General features: G+C 47.6%; 2 protein-coding genes across 2 annotated transcripts in view; both read left to right on the top strand.

Annotated features, from left to right (window-relative positions):
- The window catches only part of spred1 (sprouty related EVH1 domain containing 1), a 28,671-nt gene extending 13,415 nt beyond the window's left edge, over window positions 1–15,256 (top strand). Inside the window, exons 3-6 of the mRNA XM_083683839.1 lie at window positions 3,338–3,506; window positions 6,119–6,165; window positions 11,794–11,949; window positions 12,329–15,256. Of these exons, the coding sequence (XP_083539965.1) occupies window positions 3,338–3,506; window positions 6,119–6,165; window positions 11,794–11,949; window positions 12,329–13,033 (1,077 nt within the window). The 3' untranslated portion in view covers window positions 13,034–15,256. The remainder of the gene's footprint in view (window positions 1–3,337; window positions 3,507–6,118; window positions 6,166–11,793; window positions 11,950–12,328) is intronic.
- Window positions 15,257–17,967: 2,711 nt separating this feature from the next.
- On the top strand, window positions 17,968–20,852 carry fam98b (family with sequence similarity 98 member B). Its single transcript, XM_083683216.1, has 8 exons — window positions 17,968–18,130; window positions 18,448–18,596; window positions 18,710–18,838; window positions 18,943–19,121; window positions 19,280–19,360; window positions 19,499–19,615; window positions 19,935–20,102; window positions 20,241–20,852. Exons 1-8 carry the CDS (start codon window positions 18,093–18,095, stop codon window positions 20,460–20,462), a joined length of 1,083 nt encoding a protein of 360 aa, XP_083539342.1. The 5' UTR covers window positions 17,968–18,092; the 3' UTR covers window positions 20,463–20,852.
- The last annotated feature ends 32 nt before the right edge of the window (window positions 20,853–20,884 follow it).

Here is a 20,884-nt window from a genome sequence, read left to right as displayed (position 1 = left end):
CACCGCCTGTTTTTACTGCATTGACGATCCTTCCACCTCAGCCTGACGGGCATAGTTTCTCTCTCTCTCTCTGTGTGTGTGTGTGTTTTTCCGCGGTGGGATAGGGGCGCTCCCGAGGCGTTGCGCATCACAGACAGCTCATCTCCAGTGTGATGTGGGTTGGTGGATCGGGGGCGGTGGTTGTTGTTGTGTACAGCCCATGTCGTGAAACACCCTGCCCCCTGATCCTCGCCCCTGCCACCACAACAAACACTGAACCATATGTGGGCCGTTTGGGGATGCCACCCAATGCCAGGGCGTTGGCATCACCCACTGTGCCACCAGCAGACTGAGGGCACGAGAATGAGACACAGAGAGGGAGGGAGGGAGGGAGGGAGGGGAGGAAAGACATGGAGACAGAATGAGTGAGAGGGGAGGAAGGAGGAAGGGGAGGAAAAGATTGGGAGATTCAGAGGGAGATGGAGAGAGAGAGAGAGACAGGGGAAAGTGCATAAGATGATAGAGAGAGGGAGAGGGGGGGAGAGAAGTGATGGAGGGAGAGAGAGAGCGAGAGAGAGAGAGAGAGAGAGGTGGAGGGGATCTGCCTATAAGCGCAGTGATGCGGCACACAGTGTACTGATGAGTCAGCTGGCTCTCCATATAGCCACCAACGGGTCTCTCTCTCTCCCTCTCATGTGTGTGTGTGTGTGTGTGTGTGTGTGTTAAAAGACTACAGCTCTAATTGGCTGCTGAATTACCAGCTCTCAGATTATAACAGCCCTCTCTCTTGCTAAACTCCCTCTCTTCCGCCACCTGTCTCATAAATGGAGCTCTGACTTGGCTAACCCCCCCCCCCCCCCCCCCACACTTTTGGATTAATAATCCTTATTTATTTACCTTCTAAAATGTTCTTATCTTCCATGCCGTTCTCTACTGAGCAGACGGTCGGCTCTGCCCTCGTGATTTTTTTTTTTTAGATTTTTTTTAGATTTCTTTTTTTTTACGACGGGTTCCTAATCCATAAAGGAGTACAGATAACAGATTGTTGGAGCAAGAGGGACTTTGCCCTGATTACTGTAAGAGCATCGGAAGTCGTATTGTGAATTGGTTTTAGATAGCGTTACGGCTTGGGAGATAACTGAATGAATAGGCGGATGGATGGATGAATAACTGGAAGGATGGATTGAATATCTGATGAATGTATCTGCCATCTCTCTCTCTCTGTGTGGGGGGGGGGGGAGGGCGGGGGGGGGTAGTGTGTCCCTGGCTGCCTTCCCTGTGCGTCTGCTTGTCCTCTGCTCTCACACACAGAAACAGGCCCGTCGTCTTGATAACAGGCCAGAGTGGAATCAGATCAGTCCCCCTTGTCACAAAAGCCAGAGTGCAACTCTAAACTCCACAATCTGTTTAGACTCCCTCACAATTCCATTCATCTTCTCTTCCTCCCCCTTCCTCTTCCCTCACCGATCTCTTTACTAATCCCTCCTTGCTCCACCTCTATCTATCCAGCCCCCCCCCCCCCCCCCCTCGGTGGCTCCACCTCTCTCTACCTCTGTGAGTGCGGTGCGGTGTGGAATGTGGTGTTGAGTGTCGTCCTTCCTCGTAACAGCGATACTTCCTCCTCTCCCAGGCCCGCCACTCACCTTACCTGCTCCGGCTCCTCTCAGTCTCGTCTCCACAATCAGCCCTAGAGGCAGAGGCAGATCCTCCCCCCCACCCCACCCCCCCCCCCCCCCAACCCTCCCTCCATCCCACCCTACTTCCCTCCCTCGGTCCCTCCCTCCCTCCACAGGCTCTGTGTAAACACAAGGGCTTAACCCTTACTCCTCTCCTACTCTCCGGGAGACACACACACACACACACACACACACACACTTGGAGACACACACACACATACACTATGAGGGACAGACTTCCACCACTCGCACGCAAACGCTAACAGCAGTTATGTGTGATACTTGTATGTGTCCATGCGCACCCCACATATCATAAACTCTCACTCATCCACTGCAAATACAATGTAACCAGATATATCACACACTCTTGTGCAAGCACACACATACATTTTACACACACACACACACCAATATCACATATCCACACGCCCACACGTACAGCTGCCACGTATGCACTCTTATCAAACATACACACAAGTGCACACCTTGACAGTGACTCAGATACAGGGATGGTGGCGCCGGGCCTGCAGAGTGTCCCCCAGTGTTGCTTTGTGCCGTGACTCCCATCTGCTTAACTAGAACCAACAGCAACATTGTAGCACTCTCACACTTTGTGTCATAAACCAGCTAGACCAGATTGTTTGTACGTATTTATACTCCAGTTATTAAGTGAATGAGTGAAGTGAGACCAGAAGATGAAGATTAAATATCTGGAACTGTTTAGCTGCAGTTTTTTTTTTTTTTTTTTCAAGTTTTTTGGATTATTGTATCATTGTCAATTATGTCTACTAGTATGCCAACGAAATGTTGCCTCACACGTTCTTTCATTCTGTCCCTCATTCCCTCAGCCCTCCTCGTGCACACACACACACACACACACACACACGCTCGCCCGCTCACTCAGCCGTCACTGTGCACGCTCACACAAAACCTCAAAGACTGTAATGGCCGTCTCTCATTTCATTTAATCTGCCTGGAGGAAGGCCTGGAGGCCGCCCAGAAGCCTTGATTAATAATAGGCTTTGGAAACACACTTCTCTGCCACACACTTAGTTTCTCTGGCTCCCAAAACTTTCTCTCCCTCTCACTCCCCCCCCCTCCAGCTTTTATCATCATCTGTAATAAAAACCCACCATTTATAATGTGTTTTACAAATTATCTAGTTGAAATTATTGGTTTTGGAGGATTTTTTTCAGGGAGTCCCCTCCCCCCCGTCCCCCCGTCCCCCCCGTCTACTTTCTAGAGTGGGCTTTTTCTTCCCTGCTGTAGACTGTGTTGTAATTGGACGTGACACATTTAAACAGCTTAGGGTGAGGAGTAAGATGGAGGGTTTATCACTATTCCTCATTGGCTCCTTAAGTCAGGGCTAAATAGCAAAGGTTCCACGGTGCTTTCTAGCACTAGGCTATCAAGACGGATCCCTACTACGCATTCCTCCTAAAACCCTCAATGTGTTTTGATTATTGGGTGAAACATGTTAATATGGGATGTGCTGGCTCTAGAGAGAGGCTAGATTAGGAATTGCGTGCTTCTGCGAAATTTTCAGCATTACTGTCGGAACAATGTTTCACCGACGAGGAAACTTTTCCCCGTGTAACTCTCAACGAGAGATCGCTAACTTTGCGCTTACCGTGGTCGCTAACTAACAATGTCCCCTCCCATTCTCCCCCCCGTGTCTTCAGGTTGTGCTGGAGTGTATTCTCCAGAAGGACCTGATCTACAACAAGGTGAACCCCATCTTCCACCATTGGAGGATCAACGACAAGAAGTTTGGCCTGACCTTCCAGAGTCCCGCTGACGCCCGGGCCTTCGACAGGGGCATCCGCAGGGCCGTCGAGGACATCAACCAAGGTGGGCACGTCTGACTCTGCTCCGCCTCATCCCGAACTCATCCCACCACATCATAGCACATCTCCATTGTCTTGTCTTTTTGTTGCTGTTGGGGTTTTTTTCCCAGTAGACTAGACTTGCTGGCTGTGTGTGTGTGTTTGTTTGTGTGTGATTCTGTATGTCAGTGGCATGTAATGGTTGACCTGTTGTCTGTTCCCTGGGAGATGCGTAGCGTCGATTAGCTCTGATGACTTCCCCCTGGCTTACCTGCTCACTCACCCGAGCACGGCCCCCCCTGGGTTATCTTATCTATGCCAGCTGTGGTGGAGATAAACACACTTCCTGTTCAGACTGGCAACCCAACCCATGCCCAGACAGCAGGAGGAAGGAGGGGGGGGGTGGAGGTGTGGGGGGGGGGGGTTGCATGGGGGTTGTGAGTCTGCGATAGGGGCAGAATGTGGGCTGGATCGGATGAAACTAGACCCGGTTGAGTCTAAACAAAACGAGGCTAGGTGGATCATAAGGTTAGCTAGGCAAGCCTAGGCGAGGTGGCGTTTAAGCGAAGGTTAGCTACAGCAGGTTCAGTTTGTGGAAGTGAATCTAGGAGTTTGGATTAGCATCTGTACGTCTGGGTGGAGATGAGACGAGAGGCTAGGCTAGGCTAGTGCAGGCTTGGTTTGGTGAAGCTGATCTGGGTTGACATGGCAGCGAGGCCAGGTGGCGTTTGGCCTAAGCTAACCGAGGCTAGCTGGAGTCGGTGGCGGGCTGGGCTAGACTAAGCTACGCTAGGCTGAGTGGAGTTGGTGTGGGTTGACATGGCAGCCTTGGGCCCTGATAAGCATTTTCCAACAGAGTGCCAGAGGTAGCAAAGGCATCCAATTAGCAGGAAAGCCGCCAGCTCAGCAATCTGCCACACAGCCCCCTGTGTTACACAAGAGCTTGGCTGGCTGGCTGTGCTGTGCTGTGCTGTGCTGTGCTGTGCTGTGCTGTGCTGTGCTGTGCTGTGCTGGCCGGTCTATCTCCTCCACTCTTTGGACCTGGGGGGCAGAGAGGAGGGGTTGGGGGGCTTATTTAGATTAGTAGTAGGAGAATGAGGAGAGCTGCTACTGTAATATCATGAGGAGTGTATCGAGTGGAAAAGAGACTAAAACCTAGTTGACTCGCTGCATTTTGAGATTAGCTAGCTGATGATTCACTAAGCTGTACCACCAGGTTCCTGTCAACTGGTGGGAGCATCTTGCATCATTCTAACAACCACCAGAATGACCCTCATGACATGGCAAACTTACTTCTGCTCAAGCTAACTGGTTCCTGACTAAATGTAACTTAATATGATGAACCGGCAGCAATAGCTCTGTGTTAGCAGACTTGTGTAGCACCACTGAAGAGCGCCACACTCTGAATAGATAGATGTATACAAGCCCGTGCCTTAGCTGTTGTGCATGTCATATCAGGCATGGCTATAGTGGGTGCTGCTGGCTCACAACACCTCCTCCTCTCCTCTCCTCTCCTCTCCTCCCCTGTTCTCTCTAGTGTGCTCTGTTCTGTTCTGTTCTGTTCTGGCTTCCTCTGTATTCCGCCAGTGTTGTGTAATGCCTCTCCTCGACACAGGCAGGTTCCTCTGTATTCCTGTTGCATCGCTCTGCTGTGTGTGTGTGTGTGTGTGTGTGTGTCAGCCTTGCAGTCCTCTGTTGCCATGGCAACGCCGGGCACATGGCTCAGGCAGCTCCGTGGCCCAGCGCTTGCAGAGTTGTGCTGCAGGAAGCCTCTGTCTCACTGTGGCGGAGGTACACACGGACGGACACTTCACCACAGACAAGACACAGATACCTGTCTCACGCCGAGGCAGACAGATAGACGGACAAGCCTGACTCGTTCTCTGTACAGCCCGGCTGGTTTAAACGAGGCCTTGGTGATCCTAATTAAGTGAACTTGGAGTCTTAAAAGAGCCTCTTGATGCCTCGGGTACAAACAGTTTCCTCTGCGTCCCAGTGGAAATGACTTAATTCCTGTTTTGTACCATGTTGCCAAGATTTTTACCCTTGACAATTTACTTTTTTTTGTAGAATTCGGCAAAAGCTTGTTTTTTTAAACATGAATTTGCTGAGAGAGTTGAGTGTTTCCGTGCCAGCCTTAGAAATAGTATTAAGTATTGGCCGTGTATAACCTGAAATAGAAAAAGAGGCCACTTTTGCCTTCATTGTCAGTGAACGTGGCCTTTTGGACACAGCCACGGCACGCGGCCTAATGACTACTTAGCCTCCATCTCAGAAGTACACCGTTACAAGCTAACATACTGTATTTCATTAGGCTGTGTGTCCCTCTGACACAGGGACGCTTTCATTTCCCCATTTAGCTGTAAAGGCGAGCAGAGGGAAGACAAGGGGTCAGCCACGCTGTCCTGAATGGCCCGACGCTTGTGCTCGTGTGACTTATGATGACGTGTGGGGGTGGAGGATGTTCTGGATGTGTGTGCGTCACGTGTGTTCTCTTGTTCTCTCTCTCTCTGTCTCTCAGCGTACCGCGTCTGTCTATCTGTGCCTTCTGGAATCGTCGTCTGATTGAGTTTCTGATTTTTATTCAATCTACTTTTTCTTTTTTTTCTTCTTTCTTTTTTTTTTCTCTCTCTCCAGGCTGTCCGGCGTTTGGGGAATCGGACGCTCTGGAAGATGGATTACAGGTGAGTGTGTGTGTGTCACGAGTTCAAAGACGGGGAGAGCGAGGCCAATGCCATGGAGGGAGGGAGGGAGGGTCGGTCCACTACTGGGGAGGACCAGACCTGGGTCCAAAAGTATTTGAAAGTGTTTCTGCTTGTTTGGAGTGCCAGATGGGCCGGGTTTGCACTTCAGAGACTATTCCGTTGGATTTGCCCGGTGCAATGGAACCAATCAAGCACAGCTAAGTATTTGAAATGATTTCAAATATTGTTTGAACCCATGTCTGCTCCTCACATGGTTCTCACAAGGGTCCTCTCAGGTCCCCGTGGTGCACCAAGGGGAAGGAAGCAGAAGCTCTCCCCTCCAGACATGCTTGGTAGCTTTCAATGATTGTATTTTACTGGTATATTACTTTGAGAGATGATCGTCTGTATTTTTAGGTTTATTTTGGTCACACAGTTTCTGTGTTATAGCGTTAAGGTTGCATTGGGGAGCTACACTCACCGGCCACTTTATTAGGTACACCTGTTCAACTGCTCGGTAACGCAAATATCTAATGGTGTGGGGGGTATTTTCTTGGCACACTTAGGGCCCCTTAGTACCAATTGAGCATCGTTTAAACGCTACAGCCTACCTGAGTATTGTTGCTGACCATGTCCGTCCCTTTATGACCACAGTGTACCCATCTTCTGATGGTTACTTCCAGTAGGATGACGCGCCATGTCACAAAGCTCACATCATCTCAAACTGGTTTCTTGAACATGACAATGAGTTCAATCCAATAGAGCACCTTTGGGATGTGGTGGAACGGGAGATTCGCGTCATGGATGTGCAGCCGACAAATCTGCAGCAATGATGCTATCATGTGAATATGGACCAAAATCTCTGAGGAATGTTTCCAGCACCTTGTTGAATCTATGCCACAAAGAATTAAGGGCAAAAGGGGGTCCAACCCGGTACTAGCAAGGTGTCCCTAATAAAGTGGCCGGTGAGTGTATGTATCCTCAGTGTTTGTGGCCTGGAACCCAGTATTTCAACTTTTACAGAATGATCCGGATTCTTTTTTTTTGCTGCCCAGGATTGGATCAGATCGATCGGGCTGATTTTGAGTAGTATATAGCCAGATTGATCTGATCTGATCTGATCCTGGATAGCAAAACATAATCTGGATCATTTCTCCTTGATGATACGCAGACAGAGAGGAAGGCATTTCTATCAGTATGCACGAAGTCACCTTCTGTTCAGCAGCACTGTTGGTACAGGAGCTCACTTTCTAACAGGACACTCTTATTAGACCAGACTAGAGTCTCGTCTGTGGCTGTGTTTCAGTGCCCACAACTAGCATACCACACGCGATGCACCCCGTGGCCGATACGTTGCTTCATTCTGTGTGTCATGGCACGCTAGTGTGAACATCGGATCATCGTGTGATTGTGTGCCTGCGAACGTCAGGTCTGTGCCTGTGCTTGAACACAGGAAGCGGGGCAGAGAAGGGGGAAACCTGAGTCTTAACACTCTATACAGGGCCTGCTCCGTGGCCCTTTGTCTTCCAGAGAGATCTGTTGAGGATTTACAGGTGTTTAACCAGGGGGGGTGTGTGTGTGTGTGTGGGGGGGGGGGGGCACTACCTGCATAGCTGGGTGTTGGCCAGTGTGCTGTTGGCTTAGTCATGCATTATCTAGGCCTGTCTGTCACCAGGTGAAGGCTGATACCCGGGGCCTAGGACTAGCTGGGTTAAAAGCAACATGGCAAAATGTCTCGCTCTCTCTCTTTTTTTCTCTCTCTCTCTCTCTCGATTTGCCCTCTGTTTGTTATCTGAAGCCACTCATATTTCTTCATGTTCCCCCCTCCTCTATTGATGGACAGGTTGAGCTCTGCTCGGGCGTATTGTGTTGGTAAGCTCATAAAGGAGTTGATCTCTTTGTCCCCCCCAGTCTGAGCTCGCAGAAAGTCAATGGCCGTTGGCGTGCGGTTAGAGAGCTGTTTCTCTAACCAGAAGGAGGAAGGTATACGTCTACACGCACCCATGCCCGGCGTTGGACTGGATACGCCACTCTCCTCTTTGATCTCGCTCCGATTCTCCATCGAGAAATGGCCGGGGAAAAAAGAGATTTGTTGTCGCACGAAGGAAGGGGCAAAGCACGGTCGATGTTGGAAAAGTACACACAGGGTAAACGGACCCCCCTCCGCTGGCATTGTTCCTGATGACCCTTCTGTTCCTCTGAGTTGGACTAGCAGCCTCACCGCTCTTCAGCGCTGAGTATTACTGTGGGTTTAGTGTTCGCCAGTGACCCGCCAGCTGAGTTGTGGTCACCTTTGACCATTCAGCATCTGACCTCATTCACCGAGTGGAGTAGGAGAGGTCAAAGGGCGGAGGTCAGAGGGGGGTGGTGGGAGGGTCTGTTCCTGTTCCTGTGGAGAGGGTTCCTCTTTTAAGGAATCCGCCATACAGGAAGTCCAATGGCACTGCTGTTGCTAGGCAGCAGAGGAGCAGGCAGGCGGGGGGTGTGAGGGAGGGAGGGCGTAAGTTGGGGGGGGGGGGGGTTCAGTGAGTGAGCCACCGAGGGTGTCTCCATGGTGATTTGGCATCCGAGTGTTGCGGTCGGAGACCTGGGCTACCAGAGAGAAGATCCGTGAGGCTAGCTCTCTCTCTCTCTCTCACGAAGCAGCACAGCGCAGTCAGAGAGCTAACACTCCTCTTAAATGCCACCACACAACGTGTGACATTAGCAGCGGCGCTTCATCCCTCGACACCATCTATCCCTCCATTTGCATTCGCTCAAGGAATTCACTCCGATGGATACTGGGAACTCTGGAGAGGCCGTAGAAATACCTTTTTTTTTTTTTTTTTTTTTGTGCAGTTTCATTTCTTCAGTGTGGAATGGTCTGCTATTCAGATGACTGAGACACGAGTCACTTTTTGACATGAAAGGTCACTTTGGAGTCGTGTTTGTTCGCCTCTTTAGATGGAGTCCTCTTTGGTAGGAGTTGACTCATTCGATGAGTTGATACTAGGTACATGTTGGCTGTGTCTGTGTTTCTCATCATAATCAACAGTACAGACAGACATCAATGGCTTGGTTTTATGGTATCTGGAGCCTCTTAACCCCCTGTTGTGTGTGTGTGTGTGAGTGTGTGTGTGCACGCCCCTGTGTGTGTGTGTGTGTGGAGGGTTGTCTTATCAACCCACATCCTGCCCAGCACCCACTACTAACCCCCTCCAGAAGCTAACCACCTCTTCCTCTCTCACTCTGACACCTCACACCCACACGCACGCACACACACACACACACACACACATTTAGTCAAGAGCATCCACATTCATTGAACACTCATACAGCTATACTCGTGCATAACTCACAAAGTTAGACACACACAAAGTCAAACGGACACACACACACACACACACACACCGGCCAGCTGTGATGACCCACAGCCCGGTGAAGATGTTCTTCAAACAGGAGAAGGTGTCTAAGGGGGGGATCACAAAAGTGAACAAAGACGAATGAAAACATCCTGCTCAGACCAGTATCCGATTTGATCTTGGAAGGACGCTTTTTTATCTACGAAGAAGAAGAAGAAGAAAAAGCACCCTATTTCTTATCTTTTTGATACACAATGGCTTGTGGCCAGATGATTTTTTTTTTTTTTTTTTTTTACAGCCCTCCTCCCTTTAAAGACCAGTAACTTTAGAACGGATAGGTGTGGTTTAATGGGTCTCCATAAAGCACATTGGAGTCAGGTAGTTGGACTGAGGGAGAACGTCCTGGAGTCAAGCCCAGTATGTAGCAGAACTTCCTGGTCCAAGTCCTAACTCCTAACCAGCTCCACAGATGGATAAGGGGATAGCTTACATACTTATGATTCATCTGTCTACAACACAAAGGGACTCCACACACACACACACACACACACACACAGACCCCTCTGCCTTTTGGGGTTTCCAGTATGTGGAGCTGCCCAGCCCCTGAGCCTCGGTGTGCCTGGGAGGGCGGAAGTGTGTGGAGCCCTGGTCGTTGGTTCTGAGCCAGGTCGCCCCCCCCCCCCCCCTCCTCTCCCTCCATCTTCCCCCACATCTCTGGGGTCAGATCGGAACCAGATTGGCCCCCACGCATGCCTTTGAATGGTGGGGCTCAGGCAAGCGCTTTAAAAGGAAGCCCAAGTCTGGTTCCCATTTCATCCCCCTAACCCTCCCTCTCTCTCTCTCCCCCCCCTTTCTTTCTCTCTCTCTCTCTCTCACTCACACACACACACACACACACACAGCTGTCATCTGGCTTTTTAAGTTCTGGGCTGCATTTCTCCAGCTGGAGCTGGTTTATGACATTCCCTCGGCAGACTCTTTGGCCGTGCTCTTTCTCTCTCACACACACACAAATGTATGCGCACACACTTTATTTTTTCCTGTCCTGTTCTTTCTCTCCTTTCCCCTCTCTCCATTTTCTCGCATTCCCCCTCAGACAGCCAGCACACTGGATATGTGACACACACACACACACACACGGTATGTTAGCATTCTGAGAAGAAGAGGGAAAAAAGACACACACACACACACACACACACACTGTGTGTTAGCAGTCTGAGGGGGAGAGAGGAGAAGAGGGAAAAAAAAAAAAGAAGAGAAAGAGAGGGAAAAAAAAGAAGTCAAAGGAAGCATCTCTTAGCAACCACAGGACAGTAATTACTGTAGCAGCAGCTGGGAGCAAAGCAGATTTCCGCTGTGTGTTAAAACACTGGCGTGGGCTACTCTACACACGGCACTGACTAACCAGAGCCAGCAGCCTCCTCCACACACACAGAGATGGGGGGGAGAAGGAGAGAGATGGAGAGAGAGAGACTAGCCTTCCCTTCCCTTGATATGGGTGTGTGTGTGTGTGTGTGCGTGCGTGCGTGTATGCGCGTGTACATACATACTAGCAGTTGCGTACAGATGAGAGATCCACACTTTGTGTGAGTGCTGAAATGTTCTGGCCATCATGAGAACCTCCCCACTAAGGCCCCGTCAGGGCCCACCTCTCCCCTTCCACTTACTATTCACATGTTACGCTGACATGTGATTGACCTACAGCTATATTCTTGCCGTACGCCGGAATGTCGCCTTTGGAAAACATCGACTTAATAGAGCCTTGACACATTTCGAACAACAAAATGATCTCTTGTGAAGGAGGCATTTTGGCTTTTGAGAGGAGGGAGTGTTCCGCTCTCGACGCCGTGAATTCCTCCGTTTGGCGCGGGGCTCGGGGGTTAGAAGTGCCTCTGTGTGTTTATCAGGCCCATGTTTGTAGATCTCGCACCAATAAAAATGCCTGTGGGAACACATGCAAGGTCTGATAGGAACTGCGAGTTCTCAACAGAAGGGGCTTGAGTCATCGCACACAGGCCGGAGTCACATGGCGCAAATGTGGACGAGGGGCGCCACCTGGTGGTCAGACGTGGAACACGCAGCGCGAATTTGTCAGGCCTGTCAGAGAGAACTGCATTTATCAACTGCGTGTGTGTTTATGCAACAATGACAGACAAAAAAATAAATAAAAAAAGATTTGAATCACACGGTTATAACCAAAAGACAAACATAGGTAGATATTTCAGTTTTTGTTTTGGATTGAATACAGTAAGTAGTTACATGTTTGACTGTGTGTGTGTGTGTCCAGGTGTGTGAGGATCCTCCCTCCATCTGCACCCCCATGAAGGAGCCCTTCTCCCCCCTGAGGAGTGTGGTCTCCACCGAGCCCTGCAGGGGGTGCTACGTCCGCGCCCAGCCCTTCGACGAGTTCCCCTCCAGCAACCGCCGTTACCTGCCCCCACAGGTCAGCCTCACACCACACACACACACGACACACCAGCATGCTAACACACACACACGTCGTATATGTATTTATCCCTGGGTTAGATTGATCTCAGAATGACATCGTTGTCGGGAAACATATGCTTTTCACACTTGAGAAGTCATCGTAAAGAACATGACACCTTTTGGATAGCTTTTAGAAAGGCTTCTTCCGCGTGTACTTCAGAGTCTTCACAAAGTCTTCAGGATGCAGACATCTGTTTGGTTTTGTTTCTTCTGTTTGTCCTTGTAATCCATGGTCCAATGTTTGTATTAGGTGATGTCTTCAATGTATGTTTGGCGTTGGCTTGTTTTGGTCACTTCTCTGTTGAACTGACGTGTGGTTGTTTGTCCCGGCCCAGGCCCCCTTCAAGTCGACACGCCACGTGAGCTTTCACATGGACGAGGAGGAGATCGTCCGGATCAACCCCCGGAAGGACGTGCTGATCCGCGGCTACGAGGACTACCGCCACCCCGTCATGTGGAAGCAGGAGTCGGAGCGCGACGACCCCGACTTCCCCACCGCCTTCCACAAACTGGACAGTAAGAAGTGCGAGTACCTGTTCCCCGAGGGGCCTGGCGGGGAGCCCCACTCTGGGCCCGGCATGGGCTTAGGCACGGGCATGGGCATGGGGCTGGGGCTGGGCAAAGACTCCTCCATCAAGACCCAGCCCTCGCCGCTGCTCAAGCCCAAGAAGGGGCGCCGGCGGCGGGAGGACGGGGAGCGCTCGCGCTGCATCTACTGCCGGGAGATGTTTAACCACGAGGACAACCGGCGGGGCCAGTGCCAGGACGCGCCGGACCCCATCAAGCAGTGCATCTACAAAGTCAGCTGCATGCTGTGCGCGGAGAGCATGCTCTACCACTGCATGTCCGACTCGGAGGGCGACTTCTCAGACCCGTGCTCCTGCGACACGGCCGACGAGCAGTTCTGCCTGCGCTGGCTGGCCCTCGTGGCGCTGTCCTTCATCGCGCCCTGCATGTGCTGCTACCTGCCGCTCCGCGCCTGCCACCACTGTGGAGAGGCCTGTCGCTGTTGCGGGGGCAAGCACAAGGCCGCAGGGTGACCCCCCCCGCACCCCCACCCATCCCCGGAACTCTGGGACACCCACCCACACAGCTAGCTAACATAGGAAAGCGGAAAAAAAAAGCCGGCATCCTTTTTTTCATTCACCTTTCAGACAGGGGTGACACGTCGTTGACCCCTCGCTCTGGAGGCTTTTGGAGGTTGGAGTTTGTGTCTGTCGCCCGAGAGCAGCGGAGGAGGACAAGGCCCACGGGCTTTAACGGGCCTCTCGGCGAAGTTGAGTTCGGAGGCTGAACGTGAGGAATAGGCGTTGTTGAGATTAACAGACATGGAGATATTACTAAACACACACACTCACACACACACACTCACTCTCTCTCTCTCACACACACACACACACACACACACACAAACACTCGTACATTGTGTGAAACCAGGCCACCATGTCAGACTCTCCTACAAGTAATGTGTAACTTTATGAAGGAATATTGTCTTTTGTACAGAGAGCAAAAACTAAACGACAAAAAAAGAAAACAAAACTATTGTGCATACAGAGAACATACTTGTTTGTTTGAGTATGCTAAAAGGGATATGTCTTGCTTTTTTGTGAATTTGCAGTTGGGAAACCGTGGCCTTTCCTTCATGACTCGAACATTCGCTGACAGTGTAATTATTAGACTGAGAAAGTGCACTAGAATTGTTATCTTCCCCCCCCCCCCCCCCCCCCCCCCCTTTAAAGTAACCTTCACAAATTGTAATGGTACATTAACCATGAGAGTGTTCTTAGCGTAATGTAACCGTTCAGAGGTGTTGCTGTGGTGGATGTGGATGTGTTTCCTTATTTTCCTTTTCATCGAATGTTGAAAAAAAGAACGGAACACCTTTTATCTTTTGATGGTACAGTCTGACATAGCTTTTTGACATTCACTTAGATGATTTGTTAGAATGATTTCCTTGTCTTGGTAAGGCGATTTGGACCATTTAATTGCATTCCGACATAAAGGGATCGATTCCATGAACAGAAGGGAATTAATGGTAATGTATTTGCCATCCTCCATCCCCCAAATACTTTTTTTTTTTCTAAGTTAAGAATTAACATGAACACCTCTTGAATCACCTTACTTGAGACCAATATGTCACAATTCCAGGTACTTTACCAGATTTTGTTTTTGACTCAATCACATGTTTGCTTCATGGTGAAACTGGTGTTTTGTTTTCCTGCTAATTTTGTTTTTTATTTTGGACTTAAAGCTGAAATTTTGCTCAACCAGCAAGTTTTTTTTGTTCAATTTGAATAAGGGGTTTTGAGTGCCCCTTTGATGAATGATGAGGCACTTACATTAGGCTAGTTTTGGGGTAAAAAAAAAATCAATAAAAAAAAAAAAATCTCAATTTTTAGAATTTGACAATTAGAAATCACTAACTTAACTCCAATTTAGTGTGAGAAAAGCCCCTTGAAAGCACTGGTCTCCAAGCTTTGGTTACAGCACCATCTCCACATTTCTGAAGTACTGTATGTTTGTCCCATGTAAAGCATTTATAAGGAAGATGAGAAAATGTACTGCTGTCATTAAGACTCTGTAGACAGCCTTGTCCAGGTCAACTCCTGGCCTATATCACTTAACATTGGCCCAGTCCTGAATGAATGGATACATCGTTTTCTACGTCACTGGAAGTACATTTGGCTTTTGGAAGTAATAGGGATAAAGATATAGCCTCGTTGTTTGTCACACATCATGTGGGTGCAGAAGAATTCATATGCACTGTGTGATGTCATGCATTCATAGCATTATTGAAATTATATATTTGCTGACTTGTAACGAACCTGACTTAGAAGGCAGAATGATAGTCCTTGTTCAAACTAATGCATCACCCGGAGGAACACAGCCACATTGACAGCCAATGACAATAGACAACCCCTGACTGTCTGAATTGGATTCTGTAAGATCAAACATTCATAGAGACTGCAGCACTCATGGTGTTCCCGATATGATAGAAAACGGCCATTTCAGATGATGATGATTTAGTGTATTATTGTTAGTTCTCTACACAACAGTATGGACTGTTTTAAATTTAGATATCTGACTGCCTGAGTACCAGAATCTGTTTCAAATGACAAAACGACCCTCCTGAATTTCAATCCAGAGCTTTACAGCCATGTAACAGACATTACAGACATTACAGCCATGTACTGTAGCCAATAGATATGCACGCCATCTCCCTCCCGCCACTCACTCCTCGCGAAAAGGAAGTGGCATCAGTCTCCTGTCCTGATTGGATGGATGGATGGATGGGTGGGTGGGTGGGTGGGTGAGGGGGGGGGGGGGACACGACTTCTTCCAAATTCCGCCCTGCGGCTCCAACACTCTTTTACTTTCTATGCAAACTATTTACCATGGGAAACACCTAGACCTCTCCCCACACACACTAGAGTCTGTGACAGACGGGACACTTTAACGCTACGTAGACTATACGTTAACCCCAGGTACCAAACGCCAAACACCTGTAAATAAGTAACACTATATTTAAATACCGATAATAATCCCATTTCGAAAAAAAATTAAAAGATAAAGCTGTATTTATCACTGCTGTCAGCATATATACTGTAGCTTCAATTGACAGCACTATGTATATAGGTCACCTTTTAGTATTATTTCACATTGAAAAGTAGAGGGCGTTCATGATGGAAATGACTATTGAGCTTTTAATAGAGTTTGTTTCTAGTTTTGTATGGAGGAAGGCAGGATAGTGATAACACGGTACAGTAGTGGCAGTCCACTTATTTTAAAGAAGAAAAAAAAAAAGTTTGGTATATAAAGCTGCTAGATACAATCACTAATTTTATTGTGTTGAGAGTGAGAGAGAAATCAGCTACGCAAGACTGTTAAAACAATACCTAGTTCTCTGACAGCATATAACCGTGTGTGTGTGTGTGTGTGTGTGTGCGTGCGTGTGTGTGTGTGGGAGCGTGAGCGTATGTGCACCTATTTGGTTTGTTCGTCCATTTCTCCTCCCATTGTAATTGGATTGCCCTGCATATTGCAAGCTGAACCAAGGTTTGATGAACCTGAATAAAACTTGCTGGCTGAGAAGCAAAATGTAGGACGTACATTTCTACAAGTTTTAGAGAGATAGTGAAATAACACGTTTCATTCTGCATTAACCAGCACAGTGCAACCCGCTGTCATGTACTGTATTATATATGCAACATGTGTCCGTCTGCTTTGATATATTTTTTTTTACCTGTCAGTTAACTTTGAATATGTAAGACTTCAGTTTTTAACCACTTTGCTGCTAGTCTTTTATCTCCTTTCAAATCTTGGAAATTGTGCATATCTTTGGAATGCATAAAAAAATGTACATTCTTGGCTTTGTCTAGGTTAAAAAGAAATGCCTATATAAACCTGTTTCTTCAGTGTATTGTTTAAAAAGGTTACTTTTCACAGCAGTTGAGTGGTTACTTTTCGATTCTCCAATGCTTTTGGTGCACTGATAATGTGTGTAGGCTTTTTTCTTCTTACAGCGCTTGATGATGTAACATTTATGTGATTAGTTCTAAATAGTGGAAAACATTTGTGTTTTGAAAATTGCAGTATAAATGGTACTCTAATTCTTCTGTAAAACACTGCCTGTTTCCTTTCTTTCTCTCTTTCTTTCTCTCTTTCTCGTGCATCTTTTCTTTCAGTTTCTTAGTGCCATCAGCTTCACACCCTGACAACCTCGAAAAAGTGCCTCACGTCCATCATTAGTTTCCATCTAAAACTTAACAGCTCTTCTTCTGGTTATATTGGTTTATATACGTCTAGGTATTTCTATCATGGTTTGAAAATACCAAGTATATGATGTAAAATGTATAGTTCAATAACTCATGTCATAGTTGTATTTTCTTTATACAGATGTAGCTTGTTACTTTTCATAAATATATAATGTAAATATGCATACATATGTTTGTAACTGTTTTTATGTTACATCATACACTTGTAATTTGACATATCAAATAACATTATCATAATAAAATGGTGAGTTTTAATCTCGTTGTCTTGTGTGATTCTTTTCACCTCCGACACTCTTGTCTTCTCAGTCTGAGTTTACGGAGAAATCGGCGTGCGCACCACATATTGGTATAGGCAAACAGTGAGAAATACAGTGAGAACTGACGGGGCTGGGTTTCCATGTTCACACCGTTGTAGTGGAATAGTATGTTATAGCAATTATAGTGCATATCTTATTATAGAATCATAACGGAATCAGCAGGCATCCATCTAGTGATAAGAGCCAGTATTGAACCATTCAGACACTGATCAGTCAACTGGTGTCTGTGGGACTGTGGGTGAACCTGCTACAGTAGCCTCAGGTCCTTAGCATCTCCAGGAACTGCTGTGTAACTTCATGGGTTAGACAGTTGTTTTGCTCAGGATCTGAGGCTGGTATATCATGGAAAACGCTTTCAAAGGCTGAAATAATGCACCCCAGGTGTGTGTTTATGATGGATACATACACACACACCGGGTTGAATGTAGTAATATACATCAACAGTACATTCAGTTATTTTTTTTACTAAACACATGATTTGTTTGAATATAGATGACAGTATACATGTCAGTCGTCTATCGATGTCATAGGCATTACACAGTCATATCATACAAATTATGCATTTCTATTGTAAGGCGCATAAATCCAGGGTTGCTATTCTCCTTTTTAGTGCACCTTTTGCAGAATATAATTTGTTGATTGATTACATTGTTTTTTGCAATGAACCACTTCAACCTGAGTCTATTGAAGAACTTAATTGTGCAGCCATAGCGATTGATAGATTATATTCCGAAGAGAGAAAGGAGGAAGACTAGGTTATGAACAGCTACCACCCAAGGGGTTGCTGAATGCTTACTGACAGAGCGGAACCAAAGTAATGCTTCTGTATGTTTCACCACGGAAGTCATTGCCTCACTCCCCACTCAGCATGTCATCGTTTTTGAAAGCACCGTAGCAATGAATTGATCCAGCTGCTTATTATAAGATTACAGTGCAATGTCAACTAATTCACACGTACATTGGCCTAGTATTTTGAAGGACTTCTGAAATTGTTGCTGTCTGCCACAATGGAATGTGATATTTTAGATTCGCTGGAACAAGTCGGGTAAGCAAATCTGCATGCAGTGCACTCGGCACCATCACTCAGTGATGTGCAGCTCAACTGCGTGGCTAATGTTAGCTAGCTATTGACATGTTTATGATCATTAAGTCAACATATCCATACCTGTCATATGGATGACTTATATACAATAATTTGAATTCATTCTGTCGTTATACTTGCCTTGACAGCGGTATGTTCGCCAATGGAGGCTACTTGCTAGGCTAGCCAAATTAGCTGGCTAGCTATTGCTGACTGAGCCACCATGCAGACAGATGTTTTGCTGGTACGGTTGTAATTTTGACCGGTCTTCTTGCGCACAGGTATGACGGACCTCTACTAGATGAAGAAGCGCTTGTGAAAGCCTCTGAAAGTGGCCTGTCGTCCCCTGAGTATGTGAACCTATGCATGTGGCTGGCATCACGACTAACACCGTTATGTGACCTGGAGGAAGGCATATCGTCAGGTCCAGGTGAGAGAAAAGAAATACGACATATGTGTCACACTTCGCTTTCCCGTCTGCAAGACTGCACTCGGGTGTTCTTCTAAATAATTCTCCGTCTGACTGACACTTTCTCCATCCAGGCGACACAGATGGTCTGCAGTTTGAGATCAGTGGATTGCTGAAGGAGCTGTGCTGTCCTTATCAAGGTCTTGTCTCAGGGATCCTACAGGGAGGACTTACGAATAAAAAAGACTATCTCAAGCTTGTGTGTAAGTATACTGGGAGAATGAGAGAGTGAGTGAGTGAGTGCGTGCGTGACAGATTGAGTGAGTGCAACGTATTGTAATGTGTGAAAATGTATTTAATTTTTCAGTATTTTTAAGCTCTGAGCTGCAGGCTGCACAGATTGTGAAGAGCAGGCCTGTCAGAGACAAAGAGCCTGAAGACAGGAGTCCAGCATTCCAGGGTCTCTGGGAGATCTGTGAAACACTGAGGCTCCCAGAGCCAAGAGAACCAGAAGTAGCACAGCTGTTCTCCAGTATAGAAAACAAGGTGAGTTGCACAATGCTCCCTACATGATTTCAGGAAATGTACATGATGGATATTATATTTATATTTGTGTTTTTATTTATATAATATAAGCGAATATAAAGAGTACAGATTGCTATTTGGCTTTGTATTCAACATATTATGCGATGTCCCCCCCCCAGATAAATGCAGTGCTTACAGAGCTTCCTAATGAGCACGTTGGAAAGCCAGTTCTGCAGAACTCCCTCAACAGTGACCAGTGGGTGAGCAGATTGACATCTGACTTTCAAGCATGCAAATGAACCCTTAGCCAAAGGTTTGTTTTTCGATTCAAAGTGCAAACATGTATGTGGTGACAAGCATGGTGAGGTCAAGTCCCTTCTGTCCTTCTCTACCGTCAGGAGAGGCTGGAGAAGATCAACGCGGTGCTCTCCTCGGAGTACGAGTGTCGCCGGAGGATGCTGATTAAGCGGCTGGACGTCACTGTGCAGTCCTTCGGCTGGTCGGACAGAGCTAAGGCAGGTGGACTCCTCTCTGACATCTCAATCGACTTGTTGCGAGGTTTCCTTCCTCTCCTCAGCTCCTCTCCTTCCTCTGAGCTCATCTCACAGGAGAGGTAGAGGCACTCTCATGGATGTGTGGCCGGAATTTGCATGCACACCCATTCAGATGGAGAGGACGACAAGAGTACACCATGTAATGACGTTTAGCTTCACCCCTTCTGTATTTGCCCAACGTCCAAACTACAATGTTTGTGTAATGCCATCTCCGTGAAAAGTATCCCTGCGTTTCGTCACTCGCTAAGCGGTGTGTGTGTGTGTTGCGTTTGTCTGTTAGGAGAGGGTTGACAGCATGGCCAGAGCCTACCAGCCTAAGAGACACTGTCTGGACCAGAGGTCTTCAGTGGACATGGCTGACCTGCTGGCTGCCAGGGAAGACATCTGCAACGTGATGAAGACCAGCAGTGGCTCTTCCAGAGAGAGGACGGCCTGCGCCGTCAATAAGGTACAGGAGGAGAGGTGCCCAGTCCACACTGGCGTGCTAGGAGGTCGCGTGTGTCTCTGACCTGTATCAAGTGTCTGGCCCACCAGCAATGTCTTTGTCGTTCGAGACTCTTAGTTGTGTCTGTGTCCTCATCCACAGATCCTGATGGGAAGGGTGCCGGATCGAGGCGGCCGGCCGTCCGAGTTAGATGCCCCCCGTCCTGAGATGCCACCCTGGCAGAAGAGGCAAGAGGGTGGAGGGGGTTGGGGAGGTCGGGGTGGGGGTGGGGGGTGGGGTAAAGGCGGTTGGGGGCGAGGAGGGGGTGGGGGGAGAGGTGGAGGTGGTGGTTGGGGTCATGGGGCAAAGAGAGGACGTTACTAGCACTAACTCCTAAATCAGTTTTTTTTGTTGGAGTGTTTTGAAATTGAAAAGCCATACAGTGTTGCTATAGATGAACCGAGTCTCATTTGTCGGTCTCTGTGGGGAACATTAATATACTGTATTGTTTATTTTTGGAGTGATGATGTGGGCTGAAATGCAGCAATCATGCTATTTACTATTCATCACCCTATTTTGTGTTCATGTTTGAATGATTTTCTCAATTTCATTGCTGTGAAAAGCTATACCAACTGCAGTTAAAAACTAGCAGATTTGTACTTATTTTCTACTGATGGTATTTTGATGGTTTTATGTAATGACATTTATTGTAATCATGTCAATTACTTTTTGATTTGAATCTGATTCACTTTTGAAAAATAAATGAATTCTTAATTAAAATGTGTGCCTTTGGGGATTGTGGTGTT

This window comes from Argentina silus (genome assembly GCF_951799395.1).
Source record: "Argentina silus genome assembly, chromosome: 13".
In the NCBI taxonomy this organism is placed as follows: Eukaryota; Metazoa; Chordata; class Actinopteri; order Argentiniformes; family Argentinidae; genus Argentina; species Argentina silus.
Note: the sequence above shows the minus strand (reverse complement) of the source record. Positions and strands in the feature narration are given on the sequence as shown.

Excerpts from the sequence above, each read along its gene's own strand:
- fam98b (XM_083683216.1), top strand. The coding sequence starts at position 18,093 with ATGGAATGTGATATTTTAGATTCGCTGGAACAAGTCGG. Across the intron at positions 18,131-18,447 it reads GATTCGCTGGAACAAGTCGG|GTATGACGGACCTCTACTAG; the intron begins GTAAGCAAATCT and ends TCTTGCGCACAG. Across the intron at positions 18,597-18,709 it reads AGGCATATCGTCAGGTCCAG|GCGACACAGATGGTCTGCAG; the intron begins GTGAGAGAAAAG and ends TTCTCCATCCAG.